Genomic DNA, 27,440 nt, shown 5'->3' on the forward strand with positions numbered 1-27,440 from the left:
TCTCCGCAGGCTCCCGGCCGGAATGGGAGCTGTGCTCGGTCCAGCAGAGCTTGGAGCCGCTGTGGTCAGGCAGGGTCATGTGGAGAACGCTGCTCCTCACTTGGTCAGTCTGACTCACTCTTGGCCAGGCTCTTTGGGATCCTTGGTTGTGCTGATCTGTTGTTTCTGCCTTATTCCAGAGCTGGGAGGAATTTGTGTCCCAGTTAATTTGGTGTTTGGAGCGCAGGGTTCTGCAGGTCCTGGTTCCCTGATGGTGCAATGCTCTGGGAGAACTGGGACCTGCAACCTTTCATCTGTGAGATTGTTGATCTCTTATAACACCTTTAATGTTTAGAATTTCTTCCTGTGGATGCCAAGGGATGTTGCAATTGAGAAACAAAAAACAGCTTGTCTATTCCTTTGAGGATTGAGCTGGAGCCCTCTGCCATGGAGCTGGGCTGAGAGAGCTGAGGGTGTTCACCTGGAGAAGAGAAGGCTCCAGAGAGACCTTAGAGCCCCTTCCAGTGCCTAAAGGGGCTCCAGGAGAGCTGGAGAGGGACCTTGGATAAAGGATGGAGTGACAGCACAAGGGGGAATGGCAGAGTTAGATGGAATATTGGAATTCCTGGCTGTGAGGGTGCTGAGGCCCTGGCACAGGGTGCCCAGAGAAGCTGTGGCTGCCCCTAGATCCCTGGAAATGTCCAAGGCCAGGTTGGAACAACCTGAGATGGTGGAAGGTGTCCCTGGACATGGCAGGGGGAGGAACTGATTGAGCTTTAAGGTCGTTTCCAATCCAAACCATTCTGGAATTTCTACTTCCACTACATCCTCTGGTCATTTTTTTAAGGAATGATCCAATTAAGTAAGCAAGGAGAAGCAGGGAAATGTTCCCAGTAATGTCTGCTGGAGTTTACCAGGAACCAGGCTTGGAAAACAGTGTTAGTGGAGTTCCCTTCATGGCTGCACCTCTTCTTGACTCCAGCAGAAATCCTGCAGGTGTTGTTGTTTCTGTGCTTTTTTAGGCTCCCAGCACGAGTGTCAGGTCTAGTGCTACTGGTGAGCTCCTCTCATAGCAACTCATGAAAAATTATTTCATTTAGGCAAATTTGATTGCTTTGAGCTGTAGGAGAAAACAGATGAAAACACAGCATTTCTCTGCTGTGAGCACTCTGTTAGGAAAAGGTGCTTGGTTGGTTGGGAATGCTGGGATCTGGTGGTGATTTGGTGAGAATTTCATGAAGCTGCCCTGGGGCAGCACCTTTTCTGTTCATAACCACTAACCTTTGCCCAAAAAAAAAAAAAGAAAAGCCTCGAATGTATCTCAGGAACATGGTCTGGAAAACGCCGGCATGTAACCTTTGAGTGAGAGAGGAATCCAGCGGGTTGGGGCAGCAGCTCTGACCAGATTGCTACTTCCCTATTAGCTCTGATAAGAGAACTAGGTCAGTGCTGGGGAAAGCATTTTATCACTGACTTCCCTTTGCTGGAATCCTGGGAGAGCCGTGTGCTCCTGCTTGTGTTTCCCTTGGGATCACGGTGTGGTCTGGAGCCCTGTTCTTCCCTCTGCCCAAAACTGCTCAGCTGGGTGTCAGGAGCATCCCTGGGGCTGCTGTGATGTCTGTGTCTGCAGCTCCCAGGGCTGTTGTTCAGGATGTTGCTCTGTCTCTTGGCACTGGATGGGATACAGCGTGCAAAGAACCTTCTCCGGTGTTTATTGCAATGGAAAAGAAAAGGAAGGATTTTTTGGAGGGGATCATGTGAAAGGCCACGGCCTTCTGTGGTCGGCTGCTGGAACAGCGGTGTCGGAGGTGGGAGTGTGTGGGAGGTTTCCCTTTCCTTATCCAGTACAAAGCTTCTGTGGTGTCCAGCCACTGTGCAACTGTCTCTGCTGGCAGCAAAAGAGGAAGCTGAAATGCAGGGATCACGGAATCCCAGACTGGTTTGGGTTGGAAGGGACCTTGAAGCTCATCTCATTCCACCCCCTGCCATGGGCAGGGACACCTTTTCTGCTCCAGCCTGGATTGGAATGCACTGAGACACCTGGAATGTTCAATCCCAGCTCTCTTAGCCCTGTATTTTGTATGTTAGTTGCCTTTATGAGGTTTCATTCTGGGTTTCAGTCCTTTATTTTTATCTCCACTTGGTTCTCCTTTCATTTTAATACCCTTTTTTGCCCAGCCTGTGATAACATCACCTAAAACATCCCTCACCACCTATGTGGTGGGGGCAGCTTTAGTGCCAGCTGACAGAGGATGCTCTAAAAAATACAAAACCGAAAAAAAGAGGCTTTTTGGAGGCTGCTGCTCTAGTGCAGCAGGAGAACTCCCATTCCTGCTGGCGTCTCCCTTTGCTGGTTCCCCATCTCGCTATGGCTCCTGCTGAATTATTTTGTGTAATGATTTTTGTGTGCATTCATTGCTCTGCCTTTCTGGTAGATGACACAGATTAAATGAAGCCAGACAACGCTCTCAGTTCGGGGTAATGACTTTAACTGCAGCGTCCTTTTGTCACTGCAAATTATGGTCAATGATGTAATGCTGGATGTGGAGATACAGTGACAAAGTGTGGGAGGGGTAAGATCACCCCAGAAGGGTTCGGCTTGGAAGAGAGCTTCAAGCTCATCTCATTCCACCTCCCTGCCACAGGCAGGGACACCTTCTTCAACCAGGTGATTCCCCAAGAAGATGAATTGTATCCCTGGAAATCTTGAAGTGAAAATAGCCCCGAGGGGGAGATGTGAGACAAGTACACACAGGTAAACCCTCAGGAAATAACGAGTCCTTCTTGGTGATCCTGGGAGATTTGAGCTCTACAGGCACTTGTGACTTAAGAGTCCTTCATATTCTAAAGGTTTTCATACGATCATTTCAGGTTACAGCTCTGAAATCCAGAGTTGTATCAAGTGTTTTGCAGGTTGCAGCCAACACCTTGCGCTTTGTCCAGAACAGAAATTTCAGTTTATTCAAAGTTTGGGTTGTGTTACGTTTTTGAATGTGCTGGGCTCCCCAGTTGAGATATAATCAAATTCCCTGGTAGTTTGTGGTTTAGGTTCCCATCCCAAAATAGAATCTTGCCAGTGGTAGAACAGCTGGAAATTTCAGTATTATGTTCATATTCCAGCTTTTTGTCTTTAAAAGTGAAGTGAAATCAGATGGCAGGGTCTTGCTCAACCTAGGCTCAAGTAACCAAAGACTGAAAATAATCTGCACACAAATATGATGTGTTTTGGAATTGTGACCATCTGTAGTAGTGTTCACCTTTGTTTTAAATAACTCTGAACAGCTGAAAACAACAGTTCTGTCAGCAATGGACTGGATACGGATTGATTGGAAAAGGGATACACAGAGGGAATAGAATTGTGATTGAAAGCACAGAAACTGCATCAAGGCATTTGTGGCTGTTCCCTTTTTCTGCTGAGCTTTCATGTGAAGTTGTGGGGTGAGCTGAACTTTTTGAGGCCACGTGACATTTTTTTCCCCCCACTTCCTTCTTTGCCCAAGTCTTGCAAGACTTCTTATCACGAGACTGAGCTCTTTGATTCCATGGTTACTTGGAGAGGGAGATGAAGTTTTCCAAGAGCATGGAGTGACAGGACAAGGGGGAATGGGCTCAAACTGAACAAGGGTAGGTGTAGATGAGCTATTAGGAGAAATTTCTTCCCTGTGAGGGTGGTGAGGCCCAGGGTGCCCAGAGAAGCTGTGGCTGCCCCATCCCTAGAAATATCCAAGGCCAGGTTTGATGGGGCTTGGAGCAACCTGGGATAGTGGAAGATGTCCCTGCCCATGGCAGGGGATGGAATTGGGTGAGCATTAATGCCACTTCCAACACAAACCATTCTGGGATCCTGTTATACTAATTCCTCCTCCAGGCTTGCTGGTGACATATTGGTGACAGTGGTGGCAAGATTTCCCTGGAGTAGGTGTGCAGCTGGATTGAGCCCAGGACAGTGTGTCCCCGTCCCTGTGACTGGGCATGGCCCTGGGTCAGCCAGAACCTCAGAGCTTGCACAACCAAGTCTGTGGAGTGAAGAAATGCCAGAAGGGAGCGATTAGGAAATATCCTGGAGGTCTCTGTGCCTTTTCTCACTGGGGTGCAGCTATTGGCTCAGTCCCTGCTCCCTTGGGCCCACAGCAGTGGGATGGAGCCATCCCTGCCGTGGGGATGGTGGTGCTTAAATGGCCTCAAACCCTCCAAATGCCTCTGTCCTCCCTTCCATGTGTGGCTCTGTACCTTATCTTCCATAGGATGTTCAAAGTGCCCTGAGGAGGGGATAGCAGATGCCTTGTGGGTTTTTCTCCAGTGCTTATCTCCCTGATGGCCAACTGCTCTGCAGATGTGGCTCAGCTCTGCTCCCAGACGGTGTTTGGTGTTTTCTCCATGCTAGGGGCAGGTTGGAACATCCATGGCCTGGTTTGGGTTTAGGATTGTAACATACTTCCTAGATTTTTTTTTTTATAATGTCACCTCTGAGGGCAGAGCTGGTTTGGTGATGATGTTTTGCTGATGAGGCCCAAGTGGCTCAGCCCAGTTCAGCTGTTCAGAAAGATCACGGGCCTCACAGTTGGTACTTGGGAATCCTCTGGGCTTTCCCATGTTGCAGTTTCACCAATGGGACCATCCCCTGTCCCTGCTGACCTCAGCATCTCATCCATCCCATAACATCATTCATAATTCCTGCTAGTGCATTGCCTAGAGAACTATTGAATTATTGAAGTTGGAAAAGACCTTTAAGATCATTAAGTCCAACTACTAACCTCTTAACTTATATTTTCCTTAATGTGCTTCTCATTTTTTCACAATTAAGACTGGACCTTTATTCCAAAGCTCCTCAGCAAGGCTCAGACTGGGAGTTTGGGGATTCACCATCAACAGCTGCAACTTGACTTTTTTTCCACTTAAGGAAGAGCCTTTCCAGACCCAAGTACCAACCTTTTATAAATGCTGTTCTCCCTATCCACTGGATTTGTAACTCCTCAGCCCCCCCCTTAACAGCAGCCTCTGGCTGTCTGACTTCAACTGGCCTTTTATTCCAATGCCTCCCTTTCCAGAAGGGATCACAATCACATGGGCTGAGCAGGATTTTGCCATTAGTGGGGGGTTTTCCTGTAAGTGTTCCCTAGCAGGATGCGTTTCCTCTTGCATAAGCAGGCTGCAAAACCCTCCGAAGCCACAGAAATCCATCTGTTGGATTCTTGAGACAGATAAATCCTTTATAAACAGGAAAATGGGCAAACTCATGGTAGCTCTTGTGACACATCGTGATGGGGGATCAGAAAGGAGTGGAATGAAAAGTTTCCCTGTGCGAGCGCGGCCGGCGGCATCCAGCCTTTTTCAGGGTCCTTTTAAAAGCTGCCACAAGGCCTGGGCTGTTCAGAGGGCACAGACTGGCAGATGAACCCAAAGTTTTGGTAAAGTTCAGCTGGAAGTAGCTCAGGGAGGGAATAAATAAGAGATTTGAAGGCTCATTCCTCTGTCCCCACCAAGATGCTGTGTGTGGCCGAGCAGGATCCAGGAGCTCAGCAGCCGTAGATCTGTCAGCACTTCTATTGTGGAGGCCTTTGCAGGGTGTCCAATGCTTCTGTTTTAATTTTGCTGAGGGTTGTAACTCTGGCAAAATTTAAAGGCCTTTCAGCTCCCAGTCAGGAGGTTTTAAATCCTCTAAATTTGCACTTTACCCCCCCCAAAAAATATTCTGTCTAGCAAGTGGATGGAAATGGTTCCTCAGCCAAGGTTTAACAGCATAGATAATGATCTAATTAACTTCTTTTTTTAATGCTCATGTTCCAAGTCTACTTCCTAAGAGAAAATCCCCAGCACAGCCCTGTTAGCCGTGGATACACTTCCTTACCCACTTGGGTATTTCCAAAGTCACTTCCCAAGGTTCCCTGAACGGCCCAGGTCATCCTTTTGCAAGTGTGATAGAGAACTGAATCAGCCTTTCCTTAGGGTGAATCATCTCAGGTGTTGGTGTCTCACCTGATAATCCTAAAAGTGGCACAAAAAAGTCATGGACCTGTTGGAGCAGGTCCAGAGGAGGCCACGGAGCTGCTGCAGGGCTGGAGCCCCTCTGCTCTGGAGCCAGGCTGGGGGAGCTGGGGGTGTTCACCTGGAGAAGAGAAGGCTCCAGGGAGAGCTCAGAGCCCCTTCTAGTGCCTAAAGGGGCTCCAGGAGAGCTGGAGAGGGACCTTGGATAAAGGATGGAGTGACAGGACAGTGGGGAATGGCTTTAAGACAAGAGGGTAGATTTAGATGGGATTTTGGAGAGAAATTCCTGGCTGTGAGGGGAGGCCTTTGCACAGGTTGCCTAGACAAGCTGTGACGATCCCTGGAAATGTCCTTGGCCAGGCTGAGAGGTGTCCCTGCCCAAAGCAGGGGGTGGAACTGGATGAGCTTTAAGATTCCTTCCAAACCAAACCATGCCATGAATTGGCCAAGCCCAGAGCTCCTGTCCATGACTCTGCTGATAGAACCTGTGGTAACCAAATTGAGCTGCGGATTTTCTTGGAGATGGATGAGGAGGAAGAGGAGAAGGGAGGGGATCCTTTGCATGGCAGGATTGAGAAGCAAAGAGGAGACTAAACACTTTTCCCATTTAGGGACAGTCTGTGGCAGGGCTAGGACTCTTTTGGGGTGCTCAGGCTCCCGCTCCCCCCGTTGGGTTTTTCACCTGCTCTCCCTGGTGAGTTGAAAGAGTTGCAGTCGCTGCTCCTTCCAACCACAACCAGCACATTCCCCCCTCCTTCTCCTTGGAGAGCAGCCAGATCAAAATGGCTCTGATCCAACGCCAAGAATCACTCCCTTTGCTATGGAAATGAGCACTTGGAGGCTGCTCACCATGTGTTCATCAGAGAGTTCCTGCTAAGGATGATGAGCTGTAGGTGGGGAAGAGGGCAGGGAAGGTGTGTTCCAACAGATCCCTTTGGAACAAATAAGGATATTTTTGGAGGCATCTGAACTCTCTGCATTTTTTAAAAGTCATTTATAGAAAACCAAATTATTAGCCTTTGCATCATAGGGTGAAAATGAGGGAAATAAAGTAGTAGGGTTTCACCATGGGGTAAAGGGAGTTTCTCTTCCAAGAAAGTGGAAAGGGTTACAGATCCACAGGATCTGATATTTGAAATGAACATTTTTTTTCCCTGCTGTTCTGATATTGATCAAGTGAAGAAGTGATACAATTATCCAGGTGATACAAATAATCCTTTGTAACCATCACACCTAAATTCCCAGCATTTGAGCAGTCACATTCCCAGCCCCCTGGCTCTGTGGGATGCGATTCCAGGCAATTTGCTGTGCTGGCTCAGCACGACAAGTTCAAACCTTCACTTTACCTTCTTCCCAACAATCTGATTTTAATCTGGATTCACAGCAGGGTGGGAATGTTGCCAGGGGGTGAGCACTCCTGGAAATCCACCGTGCACAAAGCAGGAGCCTTTTCCCTGCTCCTGGATGAGTCGTGCAGGATTTGCTGCAAGGGGTGTTCCCAGTGGTAAAGGGCTGAGCTGGCTGTGAGTTGCAGTGGTGTCACTCTGGCCTTGGGAGAACATTCCCAATATCCTGGGGGTGGCCTGGGGTTACCCAGAATGGTGGGAAGATGCTATTCTTGCATTGTGCTCACTTCCCATGGACTCAAGAGGTTCAGCTGAGCCCTCCCAGGTCTGGGAGGAGCCCTTGGGATGGAATTGTGTGACAGGGCTCAGAGTGAGTCGACACAAATCAGTAACTGGGTGTGGAACTGCATTTTTTATGATGTGTTTTAACTGAACCTTCAGACTTCAGCATTTCGTGTCATTTGGGCATCTTGGAATTGAAATTCACCTTTTCTTTGTGCGCTATTTGGTTGAGGCTGGGGTCGTGCTGGAAGTGTCCAAAGCCAGACTGGATAGGAAGGTGGAAGGTGTCCGTGCCCATGGCATGGTGTGAAATGAGATGAGCTTTAAGGTCCTTTCCAGCCTAAACTATTCTATGATTTTATTAAGTGCTCTCACCTGCCGGCTGGAGCTGGAGAGCAGCTCCTAGTTTATGACTTCCCATCACACTCTGGTGTTCCGGGATGTGTCCAGAGTGGAACAGGCCTTTGATTTGTGCTCTGAGGGAAACAATTGGCAGAAAGTGCATTACACAATTCCAGTAACTGATGGAAGTAAGGAGGGAGCCTAAGTTCAGCTTTAATAGGATAGAAAGCATTAAAAATTTCCATATAGCTCTTTTCCGTGGACACCTTCAACACCTCAGTTCTTCCCAAAATTTTGCATTTAAAACCTATTTTTTTCTTAAACATTCTTAATCCTTTTTAAAATATCAGTATGGAAGAGGTACTGTGGGGAACCCCTACCTGTTCTCCATGGCTGGGAATGACTGTGGAATGCTTGGCTCTGTGTCACCAGCATGTGGGATTTAGTGTGACGGTGTTTGGTGGCCTCCACCCCACACCTGGGACAGGTGTCTCCATCACAAAACTCACCCCAAATCTGGGTGGCTCCAGTGGCACAGGTCCCAGCAGCTGAGCTGCTGTGGTAATCACCAGTGCCAATTCCCAAATGGGCTCTGGTGGAAAAAATGCTCTGCTTCTTCTCCCTTATCTCTGCGGAACTGGAGAGTTTCACTGCAGAGCTGTCTGTTTCGTTAATTGGAACATTTTCCTCCTCTTCAAACACATTCCGTGGCATTTCCCGGCTCTGATGAGCTCTTCCCTGCAGTTATCCTGCTTTTTGTCGTTGTTAATTTTTTATTTAACCTCCCAGACTACAAAACAGCCATCAACGCTCGGCGCTTCCCTGCGAAGCCTTTGCAGTCACAGACAGCCCTCCGAGCTTTCATCACGTTTGCAGCAGACAGCCTGGGAGCAGGGATTCGGGATACAACCACATTCCCAGTCTCTCACTCCTCTGGAGTGAGGAGCTCCAGGCACTGAGCAGTTTTTCCCAGCCTCTCCATGTGCTTAGGGACCTTCTGGGAGGCGAGATAGGAGATGGACTCTGCTTATTTTTATTTGCTCCCCCCACCTTTTTTTTTTTTTTTTTTTTTTTTCTATCCCTAGAGACTGGGGCAAAAAGTGTTTTTTCCCATATATAAAAGCAAGACGCTGTATGCAAGCTCCTCTTCTGCTCCTTCTTCTCTGAAGGAGAAAGTCTAGGATGATAGAAAAACCCTTCCCAGATGTGAAGACTCTGTAGGTTGTATCCCTAGTCCAAAATTGGTGTTCTGCCTGTGTCTTCTTCCAGGTGCTGGAATTTTCCACACCAATTCCCTTTCCCTCTATTCTAACTCCAGCATTCTTGAAAATAATTTTTCTCAAGAAATGCTACAGACACACCAAGTTAATTGGAGTCATTAACTTGTTTCCATTACTCCTTTCTTCCTAGGAAACTCATTTTTTTAGGGTGATTTTGGAGTTAGAAGAAAGAACTGGAAGCTAGGGAACATGTGGAACCACTTCACAGGAACACCGGATTTTGAGAGCTTGCATTTTTATTTACATCTTCTGGACTCTGTCTGACTTGAAAGTAAACAAGTTCAATCCAAGACTAGATTTATCCCTGAAAATATGTGGAGACTTGTCTAAAAACTGCTTTTGGGATTAGGAACTTCCTTTACTGCAGTCAGGGAACACATTTACAGTGGGGAAATTAATGCTTAACTGGCAAATTCTGTAAAAACCCCCTGGAAGTACAGTTGGGTTGGATGCAAAATACCCTGAAATTTTAGTTAATAAAAGAAGTAAAAGGGAAAGCTGGCTGAGAATTTGGCAGGTCTTAAGGTGGAGGTGGGAGTGTCCAAGGCCAGGTTGGATGGGGCTTGGAACAACCTGGGATAGTGGAAGGTGGCCCTGCCCATGGCAGGAGGTGGAATGGGATGAGTTTTGAAGTCTTTGGTGCCAAGAGGATGGTGCCAGACTCTTTCCAGCAGTGCCCAACAACAGGATGAGGAGCAATAGCCATAAACTGAACCATGTGGAATTCCACCTGAACATGAGGAAGAACCTCTTCCCATGGAGGGTGGCTGAGCACTGAACTGCCCAGAGAAGGGTGTTGTGTCTCCCTGTCTGGAGACATCCCAAACCCACCTGAACGCATTCCTGTGTCACCTGCTCTGGGTGACCCTGCTGTGGCAGGGGGCTGCACTGGGTGATCTCCAGAGATCCCTTCCCAGCCCAGCCATTCTGGGATTCTGCCCCTTCCAACCCAAACCATTCCAAAATCCCACAAACAGCGAGCGAATCCGTATTTCCGCCTTGCTGCAAGCGTGGCCGTGTAGCTGATGAGAAAATCCACTGTGATCCTTGTCCGGGAATCTCCAGGACAATGAGAACATCCTTTCCCTGGGAAGTGACCCTCCTCCTTTTGCACTCCTGTTGCAGACACGATGAGGCGGGTGGTACGACAGAGCAAATTCCGGCACGTCTTCGGCCAGGCGGTGAAGAACGACCAGTGCTACGACGACATCCGCGTGTCCCGCGTCACCTGGGACAGCTCCTTCTGCGCCGTCAACCCCCGCTTCGTGGCCATCATCGTGGATGCCAGCGGTGGGGGAGCCTTCCTGGTGCTGCCTCTGCACAAGGTAAGTGCTGCTGGGATACTGCTTTGAGTTAACCTGCTCGGCTGTGCTGTCACATCCCGGCGTTTCTTTGGGAGTAACGGAGGCTGGGAAGTGTCGGCTTGTGGTGACAGCGGCTGCTCGGTGGTGCCATGTATGAATGTGTTTAATGTCTGTAATCAGTCTGATGCTTCCTGTACATTAAACACAACAAACAAGCTGTTTGCTTGACTCATCCGAGCCGATTCTGGCAGAACTTTTCATGTAGAATCGTATTTTAGAAGCTTCTTGACGCTCAAGTCAGGTTTTTCTACTGTCAGGGATTCGGCTTTTTTTTTTGTCACTTTGCTCAGGAACCACCTGAGCCCAGCTGCTCCTTGGGAGTTAAACCAGGAACTATCTGAATCCAGCTGCTCCTTGCAGATTTAATTCAGGAATGCACCTGAGCTCAACTGCTCCTTGCAGCCCCATATTGGAGGGATGCAGAGGAATGAGCTAGTTCCAAGAGGGCATTCCTGCTGCCCCTGGTCCTGCATGGAAAAGTCACATCCACCTTCTGGAGGACAGTCTTCTCATCTCTTTCTGATGCTTAACCAGCAAATTCTTGTGATCAAAATTCTTTTTTTGCAACATCCTTTTCTCTGTGACCCTCAGACTCCTCTCTTAAGCCTGTGATTAAGTTGTCCTCAGTCTGTCATCAGCCCTGAGCTGCTTTCCCAGCTCCACTTCCAGATCTGCCCTGTGGAATACAGAATTAGTGCCCAGGATTCAGCACAACTTCCCACCCGGCCAGGGCAGAGCAGAGGCAGCAATGTCTCCATGGTGTTAAGCAAAGCCAAACCCCAACCACCCAAAATAGCTCAGTTTGCTGCTCTGATGAGCAGCCCTTCCCTGCTTAGGGCTCATCCTTGGGCCACGTGTCCTCCTCCTGCCTGGACCACGCGTGGTGGCACAGCCCTGGATTAGGAATTCCTCGTTCAACTGCATCACAGCACAGATGATGATGGCAGGGGATGTGCATCCCTCTTTTCCTCTCTTATATCCCAGTGTTTGGTGCACAGATCTGATGAGGGAGAACTGGGGGTGCAGGCTGGGGAAAAGGGGGAACCTTCTGGCTCTCCACAACTCCCCTGACAGGAGAGGGCAGCCAGGGTGGGTCAGGCTCTGATCCCAAAGAATAAGGGATAGACGCAGAGGGAAGGGCCTCAAGTTGTGCAAAGGGAGATTTAGATTGGATATTGTAGAAAATTTCATCATGGAAAGTGTTGTCAGGCATTGGAACAAGCTGCCCTGAGCCGTGTTGGAGTCCCCATCCCTGGAGGGATTTAAAAGCCTTGTGGATGTGGCACTTGGGGACATGATGGCCTTGGCAGTGCTGGGGAACAGTTGGGACTCAATGGTCTCAGAGGGCGTTTCCAACATTAATGATTCCATGATTCTGTGTTTTCTCAGTCCCTGGCAGAAATTCCTGCTAATGCTGGGTGCCCTTTTGTATTTTTAAGTGCCACCTTTGGTGTTATTTTCACAGCCATTCTGTTCTTCCTCCCACCCTCTTATTCATCACTGCCTTGGTGCCCTGAGCTCCATTCCTGCCTTCCACAGCCATTTAACATCCACATCTGAGGAGGTTCCATGGGAAGCTGGAGGAGCTGCGTCCCTCACCCCCAGCCTGACACGTTCTTTTGCAATGCAGTGCTTTGCTGGCTCTGCTCTAACCAGTTCCTGTGTTCCGCATTTATTTTTATAGCCTGGGCTGATGAAATTGTTCCTTCAGTTCCTTCAACACCCTAAATAACGTTTGGATTTCTCTTTGAGCCTGTTTAGCACAGATACTTATTAAGGTCCCTGCAGCAAAATCCTTGTTGTTATATTCAAGGAAAAAAAAAAAAAAAAAGGCAATTTTCAGCCATGAGTTTGGGGCGATTTTAAAATTGAGCCATAAAAATACACTTGCTGCATTTTTGCAGGGGAACATATCCCATAATGAAATCGTGGCTGCTCAAACCCAGCACTTTGCAGCTCACTGGGAATTACCCGGGATGTGCCTGACCCTTGGTGCGGGGCGAGCACAGAAAAAGGGGAGATTTTACTCGTCTTAACGTGCTTTTTCTTGCCAATTCTCAGTGATATTACAGGGTTTTGTTACGGCCGGGCTTTGTCGCTGCCGGGCTGGTTCCTCCCGAGGCTGGGCGAGAAGCCTGGGGGTGTTTTTGGGGCGGGATGATCCCCCCGGGACCCCGCTCCCCGCGCCCATGTGCTCGGGATAGCGGAGCGGGGGGGGCGGGCACCGGCCGGACGGGGAAGCCCCGCCCCTCTCCCCGCAAGCCCCGCCCCTCCGCGCGCGCGCACCCGCGCCCTCCGCAGCGGCACTGCGGCGGCCGCGGCTTTTTACCGTATATGGCCATGGCAGCGCTCGCGGCCGCCGCGCTGATTGGCGGGGGCGGGGGCGCGGCGCGGCAAGTGCGCGGGAATTAACCCGTGCGCGCGGGAACGCCTTAACCCGTGTGTGCGCGGGAATTAACCCAACCCGTGTGTGTGCGGGACCCCATTAACCCGTGTGTGCGGGAATTAACCCAACCCGTGTGTGTGCGGGACCCCATTAACCCGTGTGTGCGGGAGTCCATTAACCCGTGTGTGCGGGAATTAACCCGTGCGCGCGGGAACGCGCTAACCCGTGTGTGCGGGAGTCCATTAACCCGTGTGTGCGGGACCCCATTAACCCGTGTGTGCGGGACCCCATTAACCCGTGTGTGCGGGAATTAACCCAACCCGTGTGTGTGCGGGACCCCATTAACCCGTGTGTGCGGGACCCCATTAACCCGTGTGCGCGGGAATTAACCCGTGTGTGCGGGAGTCCATTAAGCCGTGTGTGCACGGTATGACCCGTGTGTGTGCGGGAATTAACCCGTGTGTGTGCGGGAATTAACCCAACCCGTGTGTGTGCGGGAGCCCGTTAACCCGTGTGTGTGCGGGAATTAACCCGTGTGTGCGGGAGTCCATTAACCCGTGTGTGCACGGTATGACCCGTGTGTGCGCGGGAATTAACCTGCGTGTGCGCGGGAATTAACCCAACCCGTGTGTGTGCGGGAACCCGTTAACCCATGTGTGCGCGGGAATTAACCCAACCCGTGTGTGTGCGGGAGTCCATTAACCCGTGTGTGCGGGAATTAACCCAACCCGTGTGTGTGCGGGACCCCGTTAACCCATGTGTGCGGGAGTCCATTAACCCGTGTGTGCAGGAATCCATTAACCCGTGTGTGCGGGAGTCCATTAACCTATGTGTGCAGGAATCCATTAACTCGTGTGTGCGGGAGTCCATTAACCCGTGTGTGCGTGGTATAACCCATGTGTGCGCAGTATAACCCGTGTGTGCAGGAGTCCATTAACCTGTGTGTGCGTGGTGTAACCCGTGTGTGTGTGTGTGTGTGTGTGTGTGTGTGTGTGTGTGTGTGTGTGAATTAACCCCTGTGCGCCCGTGTCCCCAGCCCACACGTGCTGCTGAGGGTCTCTCCGGCCACCCTGTCCCCACCAAGAGGGCGACACAGGGGTTGCATCCCCTTTCCATCCCCACAGCTCTCGGATCAGCCGCAGCCCGGGCGCTTTGCTGGCTGTGGAAATGCTTTGTCTGAACTTCCTGTTTTCTTGCATGCACATGTGCAGGGGCTTTGCCAGGAGCTCGCCATTCCCATGCTCCGGCAGGAGCTGCTGAGCATCAGACAATCTTAATTCCCACAGGTTGCTTGGTCTGGAGGGTTGGCCTCTGTTGGAATGAGGCACATAGTTTGGAAAAGCTGTAATTCCTCTCGCTCAGGGTTGTGTAGGTGATAAGAGCTGTGGTAATCAGCATTAACTCTGCTCACCAGGGAAAGAACTGGAAACTTCCCTCCTTGTTCTGGGCTGTGGTTGTAGAGTTGGGTTTCTCAGAGGCTTGTCCCCGGGAAAGCTCTGGGTACACTGGGAAGGCACCAGATAAAAATTCTCTGGGTTTCCTGATACGTTGGGCAGAATTACTTGGAAGCAGCTGGATTCAGGGGGTGGTTCTGGTGCTCAATCTGTGCTCCAGCAGAACTGGAGAAAAAAATTCCTTTTCCCCCTCCTCAAAAACCCTTCATTTTTTATCTGCACAGAAAAACCTGCTGCAAATGTTCCTTTTTGTTTGAGTTCATGCAGAAAGAGCCATTCAGCCGCGAGTTGTGTTACATAAGGCCTTTACCAGAGGTTTATTCAGTCCCCTTTGGATATAGCTTTTATTAGATTTTCCATTTTCTTGATCCTTTCCTGCACCCCCTTCACACCAGCAGCATTCCTGCAGGATCTAGAATCAGATGGTGCCCTGAGAGGCAATTAGCATGTGGGTGGGGGCGTGCACACCTCGGGAATGATCTTCTCCAAGGAATATGTTGTTCTGCAAGTGACAGGCCTTGGTGTTCATCCATGGCATATGAGAGTTGTTAAGCAGCTCTTCCCAATTGCTGTTCCACCAGGAAGGATTTGGGGGAAAGAAAATCATCCTTTTCTGAACTGTGTGTAAAATAAAATCGGGAGGTTTTTGCTGTGATGGGTTTATTGAGCCTTTCCAGACATTTTAGGGGGAGTGTGATGGATTTCGTCATTTTATTTTACCTTGGATTTTTCTCTATAAAAAGAAGTTTATATTTATCACTGCCAGCTTGATTCCAATGGATCATCAGGTTCTAATGTGGTAGGGAAGAGAGGGCAGCACAGGGGCTAATGCATCTCATTCCTCCAGGGAAAAAAGCAGCAAATTCCATCCCCTGTCCTACAGTCAGAGGTTTGTACAAGTATCTCTGCAATTTTCAGGCTTTGTCTGATAATGAAAATGGAAGTTGTACTTGGTGGAGCCCTGGATCATCTGTTCCCAGCTCATGGGGATGATCCCTGTGGATCCCTGTCTCCTTGCCCAGCAGCTCTGCTCATCCTCTGAACAGCAGCAGGGTTTTACCACTTCATCCAGAGCCCTCAGCTTCTGGGATTCCCCTTGGCTTTCCTGCAGTTGGGAAGGAGCAGGGGAATAAACTGCTTTGGAAATCATGTTTTAGAGAAGGAAAAAAAAAATTACTCTGTCCCTTTTTAATTGTAATGTTATTTCTGGGACAGATATCCATGGAAATGCTGGAGCTGTGCTGCACTCCCAGCTCTGGGTGATGGGATTTTGCAGGTTGGGTTGGCTGTGAGGACTGTTTGTATTGGTTTTTTGGGTTTTTTTCCCTTTTAAAGCCAGCACGTGTCCATTCTGTGTCAGCCTGAGATGGAATCATAGAATCACGGAATCCTTAAGGTTGGAAAACTCCTCTGAGCTCATCAAGTCCAACCTTTGACCCAGTGCCCCCATTCCCACTACACATCACAAAATACCCCAGCTGCTTGTGTTTTAACACTCCCAGGGATGGTGACTTCCCTGGGGAGTCTCTTGACCACCCTTCCAGTGAAGAAATCTTCCCCAATATCCAATGTCACAGCCCTGCAGCTGCCAAGGTGACAGAGAGAACGGGAGAACTGCTGAGGGATTCTTGGAGAGCACAGTGGTCTCTTACTGCCCGACTTTCCAGTGGATCATTTGGGAATAACACTTCCTAATCTTCCAGATTAGTTCTGGATGCCTGGACTGGGCTGTGTGGTGGCTGATGGCTGTTGAGCTTGGGCTGGGCCTTCCATTTCAGCCCAGTTTTCTCCCAAGTGCCTCTTCCAGGCCCAGCTGCTGCAGCCAGAGATGGAGGGTCAGCACTCAGAAGTTCAACTTCCCTGGATGAAATTCAGGAGGTTTTTTTTAAAAGGAAAACCCAGAATTTAAAGCAAAGAGGAGTATTTTCTCTAGCAGAGAAAAGGTGCAGTTGGTTTGAGTTTCAAACTTTGCAGTTGTGACCTGATTTCCTTCCTCAAACTTGTGCAGAATGAGGGGGGAGCTGCTTTGGCTTGTGCAACACGATGCCACTTCCCTAATTTAAATGGAGATTTCAAGGAGCACAGCCATGGACTGGGGAAGCAGCTGTTCTCCCTGATATTTTTACCATAATCCATGAGCTGTTTCCTGCCACCAAATGCCCTTTTCTGGCAGAGAAACGATCACAAGACACTCAAATTAATTCATAAAACTCCTACTTTTAGGAACACTTTTCTTGTGTTGCTTATCCATCCCTTTTGGATTTAATCATATTTTTTCTTCTCATCTGTCACTTTGTTGTGATCTAGGTTTAATATTTCTGATGATTTAACTTTTTTTTTTCTGATCTGGAATACATGAACTACATTAAATTTTAATTTTAATTATGAAAATTAATTTAATAAGGCAAATTCACCCCTTGCTGAAGCACCTGAATATTGAGTGTGTGTTCAGTCAACACCAACTTTATTAAAAATCCTCAGATTCACCTTTTTGACCAACATTTTATAAAATACAGCTCCAGTTTTCAAAAGTTACCAGGAATGTGTCGAACCGCGGCCCCGACGGATTATGAGAAAGATTTAATTTCTTGAAGTTAACTTTAAGCTGTGTATCAGCACTTGAGATTTATTTTAAATCCTCTCCTAATTATAAGCTTACATTTTACAAATAAATAAATAAATCCCCAAACCTGGGAGCATTGGAGTGGCATGGAAGCACACCCAGCAGCCAACCACGTTGCCAAACCTCGTGGTTTTCTGGTGGCTTTGGAAAGGAATCGTGTAGAAAACAATGAGATTTGGTGATTTTTGCAGCCTGGTGGGTTTTTATAACCCTACTGCAGCTTTCCTGGGCTTTCCCTTTTGGCAAATCCCCTGGAATACTGATTTTTCCAAGCTTTCCTGAGCACAGTACAGTGCCAGGAATTTGGGGGGCGGAATGCTGCCGGTGGAGGAACCTGGTGGATGGAATTTGCAAAAGCGCTGCTGAGAGGTGGTAAAATAAAAGCCCTGAATTCAAAAGCTGCCCATTGCTCACCCTGAGGGGTCAGCCCTGGGGAGGTGCTGTGGGTGGCTGTCCTGTGCTGTCCCCACAGGGTCTCTGGTGAAGGTGTCAGTGACGAGGGGCGGATGCAGCACTTTCGGAAGCGCAGCTGAGCCGAGCTCTCAGGATGTGCACAGAAAGACAGCCGTGGTTTCCTCTGCTCTGCAGAAACCGTTTGGTGCCTCTGACCACAGAGCAGGAGCTTCTCTCAACGGGTTGGGGCTCGTGCTTGCCTCACTGGGGCCTCCAGCAACGCCTTTATGTCCTTATTTAGACTCATTTTGATGTTTGATGCTCATTTTTGTACATCCCCAGAGGTGGCCGAGGGAGGACTGGATGTGGCACTCAGGGCTCTGGGCTGGGTGACAAGGTGGGGGCTGGTCACAGGTTGGGTGATATTGGGGGTCTTTCCCCCCTGAATGATTCTGGAATTAATGCTGGAGACTGATGAGCAGCAGAGTCTCTCCTCTCATGCCCAAGTGAAGATGTTGATGCTCCTGGGCTCTTCATCTCCCTGGGATGGTCCTCTGCCAGATCCCAGGGAGGTGCTGTGTGGGACATCCCCTGCTCTTCCTTGGTTTGATAATTCTTTGTGGATAAACAAGCTTGGGGTTGCTGCCTTTCCCACAACTGCTGCTAAATAACATCTCCTTTCCCCCATCCTGCCTGTCTGCCCCCTGTTGGAAACGGGGTTTGGAGCTGGGGATGTTCCCCTGGAGAAGAGAAGGCTCCAAGGGAGACCTTAGAGCCCCTTCTAGTGCCTAAAGGGGCTCCAGGAGAGCTGGAGAGGGGCTGGAGACAAGGGATGGAGTGACAGGATGTGGGCAAATGGCTTTAAGATAAAAGAGGGTAGATTTAGATGGGATACTGGGAGGAAATTCCTGACTGTGAAGGTGGTGAGGCCCTGGCACAGGGTGCCCAGAGAAGCTGTGGCTGCCCCTGGATCCCTGGAAGTGCCCAAGGCCGGGTTGGACAGGGCTTAGAGCAACCTGGGATAGTGGAAGGTGTCCCTGGACATTGCAGGGGATGGCACTGGATGATCTTAAAAGGTCCTTCCAGTCCTACCCACTCCATAATTCTGGAAGCTCTGCTCCTTATGGAAGTGCAGGATCCTGGTTTAAGAGCCAAGCCCCATCACAGGTAGTGGGAAGCAGCTCCTGTGTGTCACTGCTGTCACAGGCTCTTGGCTGCTCCTGCTCAGGCTGTGCAGGTTCATCATGATAAAAACTGAAAGGTGAAGTTTTGGGGTTTAATTAGCTCAAATTAAATTTTCTTCAGCCTCCCCACAGTAATAAATTACTGTAAAAGCCCAAAACTGAACCGACAAGTGCTGTGCAGCCTGGAAATAGTTACCTGGGGCTCCTCCTGGAGGATCCTACTGATTCCTGCCAGGAAGCCAGAACAGGCAGTCCCTGACATTTTGCATTATTATTCCTATTTTTCCTTTTTAGTTCAGGTCTGTATTTGTCTGTGGCCTGTCATGTGCCTTCTGCAGTTCGTGTGCTCTGCATGGTTCTCCTTTTAATTGGGTAAATTAAAATGGATGAATTCTACATGGCAGTTGGGTGTATTAATTTTTTAAATCCTATTTCACATTATGGCATCCAAGAGGGATTACACAGGCTTTAATTTTTGAATGGCAGGTTTATGGCTTTTCATCCACAACTCTTCCCCTTTTAATAATTCCAAAAGCAACTGAATCACTGAGACTTTTTTCCCTTTTGAAGCCTAAATTTGGCCATTTAGGAGCTAGTGAGATCTTTTGGGATCTACATCTTGTTTTGCTGCTCGTGGAGGGGCTCCAGGTCAGTCATCCTCAAAACTCAGTGTCCAGCATTATTCTGGTTATCAGCCTTGAATAGGAGCAGCCTCCCACATGGAGCAGGGTGGGAGGCATAAATTAAGGAATGTCACCTCCAAGGTTGGGGAATGTTACCATCCAGTGGCACAAGTGAAATTCCAGCCATTTCTTCTGCGTGTTTGAACACAAAAGAAGATGACCCCATCCCAGACCTCTCCCTTCCGTGTCTCTTCTCCCATCACTCATCTTGAAAAGGTCATTCCCTGGAAACAAAACCCCATGGAGCAGGACCAGGGGTGTGGCTGTGGAAGAGTCTCCTCCTCATCCTGCTGCTACTGCTTTGCATCTTCAGTAGTGTAAATATTGCTTCCCTTGTGTGCAAGGCTTGGCCAAGAGAGAGAAGGATGATGAGAGTGATTTTCCTTTTCATTCTGAATTGTGGAATCAGCTGTTGTGGGGCTGGGGGATCAGGCGCTTCAGGATCTTCAGGGGCTCCTCAGCAAAATGTAGACCCAGGGGCAGAACTGGTGTCTCAGCATCAGCTGGGTTGGTATCACTGGATTTGTCCCAGTTCAGGTTTAAGTGGCTCGTTAGCTCTGTTTTTTGGAAATGTTATCCTGTAGGGAGCTTGGCATTGGTGGCCTCTGTCCTCTGGCCATGGAGAGAGAGATGTGGAGCAGGGGTAGCTGTCACAGACCATGTTGGCAATATTTATTCCTCAAAAGAGTATTTTCCTCGGTGCAACTGCATCCTAAAATCTTCCCACCCAAGCAAAATTTCTCTGTTTTAAGAAACCAGGGAAACCTGGTAAATTCAGAGTGCAGCAACGCCCTCCAATAACCTTTTTAGCTTGATTGTCTTTGGTTATCTCTGTTGGGAAGCATAGGTGAAACCAGAGCTTTGCTCTTCCCAAAAAGCTGAGATGGAAAAAGGGATGGTGTGGCAGCAGCTGCTGAGATGTGGGATCACAACCCTGCTGTTCTGGATCTTTGAATCCTTTTTTGCTCCATGGGGAGTTTCCAGCTCATTGGTGCTGGAGAAGAGCTGCTGGTCATTTTCCTCTGCTGATCCATGAGTTCAAATCTCATGGAACTGTGAATGTGAAAGAGCAAACAGAGGGTTGGGAAGCACCTTCCTTTGGGATATCACAGCTCTCTTTCTCTTTCTTCCCTCCAGACAGGCAGGATTGACAAGTCCTACCCCACGGTGTGTGGCCACACGGGGCCGGTGCTGGACATCGATTGGTGTCCCCACAATGACCAGGTCATCGCCAGCGGCTCCGAGGACTGCACTGTCATGGTGAGTGTTCCCTGTGAGGTGGGCTTTGGCCAAGGGACGCTGGAATTCCTGGAGGTGTCTCCAGGAACCTCCTGTTCCGAGGTGAAGTGACGGCAGAGTCGTCATGGAAGGGTTTGGGCTGGAACAGATTAAAGCTTGTCCTATTCCAACCCCTGCCATGGGCAGGGACAGCTTCCACAAACCAGGTTGCTCCAAGCCCTATCCAACCTGGCCTTGGACACTTCCAGGGATGGCCAACCTCTGCCAGCACCTCACCACTCTAACAGGGAAGAATTTCTTCCATTTTTCCTTCCCTTGGGCATTTGTTTGATATTTGGGAAGAGGAGTGAGAGTGCCAGTCTGTGGTGAAGCGTTCTGATTTGTTGAGCTTTGAGAAGACAGGTGGTTCCTTACCTCAAATATCCCAGTGGATGTAGAAGTGTGTGTTGGGAAGAGGTAGGGATTGGAAGGGAAGGATCCCAGCAGGTTCCAGGATTCCTTCAACTCTTGATTTAAGGGAGTCGCTTGAAATTTTCCCTGTACCTCCAAGTTTTGAGCAAGTGTCAAAAAGTCTTTTTTTAAGTAAATAAATAGAAAGAACCCCAAATTCTGCACCTGCCAACCTTGGGTTGAGACCTGTTCTCACTCAGTGATAGCCCAGCCGGGTTCGCTCCGTGACGGATGTGGAATCCCGTGCATGCAAACACAGCAGAATAAGTGAAAGAAAATCCTTGGAAGATGAAATAATGCCAAATAACTCCAGGGATCTTTGGCCATATTTAGAAATGCTGTAGGCTGAATGTTATATTGAAATCTTATTATAGATCATGTCAGATAAATTCCTTTGCTTCTGTTCATCGTTAAAATGTTTGGGAGGGGATTCATCCCAAGAGGCTTTTCCTGGGACAGCTCTTGCCTGTGATCTCTCAGTCTTGGAAGCTGAAGCATGTTAACAAAATGGGCTATATTTAATATTAAACAAAACAACAACTTCTGTGTTTGCAAGGCTCACTACTGGGCTGGAACTGAGCTTTGGAAGGATGCGGGAATGTTCCTCCAACTGGGATGTAGAAGGGGAATGTGCATTGGGAATGTTTCTGAAATATGAGCATCAGTGAAGGCCCAGAGCTGCCTCCTTGGAGGCAAAATAAGTCTGTAATCCAAGTGCAATGAGAAATATGTTGGGAGGCTCCAGAGGGACTGAATTGTGGAGAAAAACTGACAAAGTTCAGTTGTGAGTTGTCCAAACACTTGTCCAAGTGGACAAGCTCTCTCCCTCACACCATCCCAAATCCACACTCTCTCCCTCACACCATCCTGGTGTGGACACAAACTGCAGGAATCTGCACCTCCTGCTGGGCTCTGGAGGTTCTCCACACTTCCCAAGGTGGGGATGAGCTTCCTGTCCATCCCTGGAGGCAGCACCCGTGTGGGAAGGGCTTAGGGTGGAGCTGCCTGGGGCTTTGCACCTTTGTGGTGGTGCTTGTGTGACCTGTGTGGAGTGGAAGGGGAAATAGGTGAGTCCTTGCTGCACTTCCAGGGATGTACAGGGTTTGGAAGATGCTGGGAGTGTGTTAGCTGGAGGTTTGGAATGGGAAATGATGGATCCCAAGTCATTCAGGATGGTTGGGAACTGTACTGGTGCGTAAAGAACACCTCTGCCTTGGACTTTTGGGAATCAACTAATGAGTTTTCCCAATTTTAATTGCTTATCTGGCCTGGCACCTAGAGTTCAGTGTCCTGTTTACCTTGACAAAGGCTTTGGGTCCTGCTTCCTGAGCAGCCTGAATGGAATAAACCCAGGGAGCATTCCAGGGCATGTGGTTGTTCGTGGGCTCCAAGCTCTGCAGGGGGAGACAAGGAAAAGTGACGTGGGGGATTCTGTGGCAATTCCAGCTGCTGGAGAAAAGACCTTGTTCTTAAAGACCATCTGTGCCCTGGCACTCAAGGATTTAGGATCTCACCCTCTGCCACAGGAGATCTCAGCTACGTCAGCCAGACGTGTATTGAGGGAGAGAGCATAGATTTGGGACAGTGTTGAGGGAGAGAATGTGGATTTGAGATTGTATTCAGGGAGAGAACATGAATTTGGGGTGGTATTGAGGGAGAGAACATGGATCTGAGGTGCAAACCTCTCATGTGGAAAGGGCTGATTCCCTGCAGCCATAACTCTGCAGCCCCCGTGTGGCACAAGGAGGCTTCACTTGGCCTATCCAAAGCCAAAAACCTTTTCCTCTAAAGAAGTTCACGGATTTTTACAACACCTGCACATAAACCTTGAACAGGTTCGGGGTGGGGAATACCAGACACAGCACTGGAGAGAGGACTGGGGAAGAGGAGAGGACCTGACATCCCTCTCCAAAGGCTTCCTTTGGAGCCCTTGCAAATGCCTTCTGTGGCCTCTTTCCTTGGAGGAATTGTTTCCTTGTGCCAGCAAATGAGGAATTACTTAAATATTCCTGCTCAATGTTGTGCTGAATGGCTCTGATGTACTGCAGGCTTTTTGTTCAGCTGGAAAATGTTTCAGTGGATAAAGATTTGTAGATGGTATCGAGGCCCTTCCTCAGATATGGAAAATTCCCTTCATCAGAAGGTGGATTTTAAGGAATTTGTGTGGAAAGGCCGGAGCAGAGCTCATGTGATGGAGCAAATTGCTTTAAAAATGAAAGAGAGCCCTTGCAGTGACCTGAGCCACCAGCCAGGACAGGGAGAATAAGGAGAAGGTCTGATCCTACAAAAATGATCCACCAAGAGCCTCTTCCTGCAGGGATATGGCAGCAGGGCCATGGATAAATCCAGGCCTCAAATTCAGTTGCTTCCTTACTTAAAGTGATAAAAATTGATACATATGATGTAGGAAGTGGATGTTTTTTATAGATATGGATTTAATCTTCTTTTCAACTTGTGCAGAGCCAGAGGAGGCTGTTTTCACTTCTCTTTAAAGGGGATGAAAGAAAAGTTTTCTGTTTTCTTTCTCATGTGCTGTTTGTGCGAAACCTTCCTCTGCTGCCCTTCCTGCAGCCCCAAACCTCTCCCTCAGCTGTGCTACAACTCCACTTCCTCCTGCACAAACAAACAGCCTTGATAACATCAAACCCCCCCAAAAAACATCCAGACACCTATTGGAGGGAGAGCTGACAAACACTTCCTAAAGCCCAGACAATCTTGCAGCATTTTAAGGTCTCCATGGAGTCATCCTGAGTCCTCCCCCTCGGCAGGGTAAGTCCTGCATCCAAAATTTTGTAATTTCCCTGTGAACCTGATTTGATCCCAGGCTGAGGCCAGACCCCCACCCTGTGCAGGAACGAGGGGTTGGGCCAGTTGGGACCATGCCCTGACCTTTCACACTCCTTTCTTTATTATTTTTGGGAATAGCAGGCAGGATTATTGGGTCAGTAGTCTGAAATCTGCCCAGGATTACGCTGCTCTGCAGCTGCTCCCAGCTACCAGGGCTTTACCTGACACAAAATTCCATCTGTCCTCCAGAGGCCTTTTAAAAGAAAACCCTTTTCACTGGGATTTTGCCTCCCTTCCCTTTTTCACCCCTTGCACTTGCTGTCTTGTTTAAATTTGGTTCTGGAGTTTTCTGGCTTCTTTGCACTTGCTCAGAGAGGTTTCAGGATCCTTCCTGGCCGAGATGGTGCAGAGCAGAAGTGAGTCTTCCCCCTTGGCAGTTCTGCATCTGAAGTTCTGTAATTTCCCTGGTTTGATCCTGGCTCTGCACAGACATCCCAACAATCCCACCCTGTCCCCGAGAGCCTTGTCCAAAGGCTCCTGGAGCTCTGGCAGCCTTGGGGCTGTGCTATTTTCACTCCTTGCAGAGAAATCTTCTCCTGGGGAACTGTTCTCATTGTGGTCATTCCTCCTGGGATCCTGATGGCACTGGGAGCTGTGTCCATGAAAAACTAAATCAGTTTTGGGTTATTTAGAGGTGAGCTGGTTCCCACTGAGAATCTCTGCTGGTTTTTTTTTTCTCTGGTGCCAGTGAGAAGGGAAAACTGGGCTTAGCACAGAAATCCAAGTGTCCATCTCAGTCTGCCTTGCTTCCTAAATCCTCTCCCTGCATCCCACAGCTCGTTGGGCATCGTGGGCAGGGTCTGGCAAGCCCCGTTCTCCCAACTCCAGGAAAAGCAAACAATGGGAAGCAAAGCAAACGTGCTCTAATGCTGCCACCTACCTACAGCAACTCCAACTGCTCCTCGAGGAGCTCTCCCTGGAATTCCGTGTCATTTTTTAATACACTCTATGTAGGTCAAATTCAATTCCAAGATGATTGTCCAGTGCTGAATTGCAGGAATAATTTTGGTGGGGCTGATCCTGCCCTGGGGCTTTGGGGTCATGGGTTTGTCTGTCCCATTCCTGGTCACTGCCAGCTGCAAAAGCCACCTCCCTCCTGCTGGAATTCCAGTGCTCTGGCATCCTTGGGGGCCTGTTCCTCCTCCTGGTGGCCCTCCCCTGAGGAAGTTTGCAACAGGGTTGTGTAACCAGGCAAGAAGTGAACAGGCAGAGCTGATTCAGGCTGCTCTGGCTTCTTCCAGGACTAAACTGCTCTTCCCTGATTAAATGGGATTTGAAAGGATCTCGAATCCAACGGGAGGTGAAAAGTAGGCAGTGGTAAAGCTGCAGCATCATCCCTCTGAGGGACCAGCATAGTTTGGAAAGACTGAGTATAGTTCGGAAAGACAGCAGCTTGTTCCCATGGAACTGGAGCCGCAGGGGAGATTTTTCACACTCCTTGGGGAACAGGAGCAGAGTGGGTCTGTGGACATGGAAATAAAGGGGTTGCCACCATGAGGAGCTGTGGGTTTGTGCTGGCACACGAGTGAGGAAGGATGTTCCTCATGGATCAGCCACGGGTTTATTGACAGCTGGGAATGATTCCCGCCTGGATTCCCTTCCTGTTCACACGGAGAAGTGACAGCTCCGGCGGCTGTGGGACACAGGAAGCAGCTGAACCATGGCTCTTCAGAGGGGCTGCCCTTGGCTGAGCAGCTTTCCTTTCCTTTCCCTTCCAGGTGTGGCAGATTCCCGAGAACGGGCTCACCCTGTCCCTGACAGAGCCCGTGGTGGTGCTAGAAGGCCATTCCAAGAGAGTTGGCATCGTGGCCTGGCATCCGACGGCGCGGAATGTGCTGCTCAGCGCAGGTACGGAGCACAGCCACCTCTGCCTGCTTTCCTTCCTCTCCAGCTTCTCCTGTTCCTTCTTCCCTCTCCCAGCTGCTCAGATCCCTGTGAATCACAAGACCCGTGGCAGTAGCTGGGAACACTGGGACACGTGGCTCACAGCCCCCTCTGTATCTCAGCCTTTTTTATCTTCAGTCTACAAGGATAAGCACCAAGGAATTGTCTGGAATTGGAGTGTGAAAGTTGTTCCAGGCTTTATTTGATCTGCAGTTACAATTTATATCTGCATTCCCCACATCCCTGTTCTCATGTACTTTTAGAACAGGCCCGAGTCTTTCTCCTTTCCCTTGACCCCTGCAAAGTATCCCAGAATCCAGCTGTTCCTCTCACAAGCTTTCATGGTTAGCATTTTCCAAATTATCTCCTTGGCCAGTACAGTCCATGGAATGAGATTCTTTTGACCACTGCAAGTCAGTCACATCATTATGGAAATAAATTGGATAATTCATTATCCATTGGCACGATCTGAGGCTTCCATGGGTTCAGTCCCAAGGAAAGAAGTGAGTCCTTTGGATGAGCTGGGTGTTTTCCATGATAAAAATCCCTCCTGAGCTCCCAGTCTGGGTTTTGGTTTCCAAAAAAAAAACCTTTGGAGCTGCAGGGGATTTATCCCTTTTTCCCCACCTCTGGCTTTGCCCCCATGTATCCCAATGCTTTGACTTGAGCTGTTATTTCCCATTTTAGGCTGTGATAACGCCATCATCATCTGGAATGTGGGAACAGGAGAAGCCCTCATCAACTTGGATGACATGCACGTGGATATGATCTACAATGTGAGCTGGAATCGCAACGGCAGCCTCATCTGCACAGCTTCCAAAGACAAGAAAGTCCGAGTTATCGACCCCAGGAAACAAGAAATTGTTGCTGTAAGTTTGCTTCATCGTTAAAGAAACAACTGGATTCACTCCAGCAGGGAATGAGCAAGAAGATATGGAAGAAAGAATCTTCTTGCTCAGTTTATACACCACGTTCAGTCCTTTTCTTCAGAAATTACAGGAGGAATAGTAGGGGTTGGAGGATTTGTCTGGGTTTATTGGGATTAGTGTTTGAACCGGGATTTTAGGGCTCAGTTTTAAACCTGCAGGAGTGTAATTCCACATCTAATCCTTTTGTATAATTACAGTTCCAGAGTTGTGCATGCAAAGCAGAGCTTTAGTTGTAGCTTGTAAAGAGGTTTTCCTTCAGCCTTGCAAGAGGCAGATTGGCAAGGCTGGAATGAGCCAGGAATGTCCCCTTCTCCCAGGGTTCAGTGATGGGGTTCTTCCCTCACGCAGCAGGGAAGGAGAGTTGGATGCTGGTCTTTGGATCTCTTCCTGCATGGAGGAGCCACCAGTCCAAGGGTTTTTCTGTTCACTGCTGATCCTGGCCTGCTCTTCTCTTCCAGGAGAAGGAGAAGACCCACGAGGGAGCGCGGCCCATGAGAGCCATTTTCCTGGCAGACGGGAACATCTTCACCACCGGCTTCAGCCGCATGAGCGAGCGGCAGCTGGCCCTGTGGAACCCGGTACTGGATCCCTGTGCTCCTCACATCCAGGGAGCTCCCAACCCAGCCCTGCAGCTGTGGAATCATGGAATGGGTTGGGTTGGATGGGACGTTAAAGCCCGTCCCATTCCAAACCTGCCCAGGGCAGGGACACTTTCCACTAGCCCAGGTTGTTCCAAGCCTTGTCCAACCTGGCCTTGGACACTTCCAGGGATGGAGCAGCCACAGCTTCT

At 49.2% G+C, this 27,440-nt stretch overlaps 1 protein-coding gene across 3 annotated transcripts in view; it reads left to right on the forward strand.

Moving 5' to 3' along the window:
* CORO1C (coronin 1C) overlaps positions 1–27,440 on the forward strand; it is a 48,947-nt gene that overhangs the window by 15,634 nt on the left and 5,873 nt on the right. For all 3 annotated transcript variants that reach the window (XM_066331573.1, XM_066331574.1, XM_066331575.1), the window contains exons 2-6: positions 10,340–10,539; positions 20,439–20,561; positions 25,556–25,685; positions 26,409–26,590; positions 27,109–27,228. In XM_066331573.1, the coding sequence (XP_066187670.1) occupies positions 10,340–10,539; positions 20,439–20,561; positions 25,556–25,685; positions 26,409–26,590; positions 27,109–27,228 (755 nt within the window). The remainder of the gene's footprint in view (positions 1–10,339; positions 10,540–20,438; positions 20,562–25,555; positions 25,686–26,408; positions 26,591–27,108; positions 27,229–27,440) is intronic.

The sequence above is a fragment of the Sylvia atricapilla genome, chromosome 17 (assembly GCF_009819655.1).
Source record: "Sylvia atricapilla isolate bSylAtr1 chromosome 17, bSylAtr1.pri, whole genome shotgun sequence".
In the NCBI taxonomy this organism is placed as follows: Eukaryota; Metazoa; Chordata; class Aves; order Passeriformes; family Sylviidae; genus Sylvia; species Sylvia atricapilla.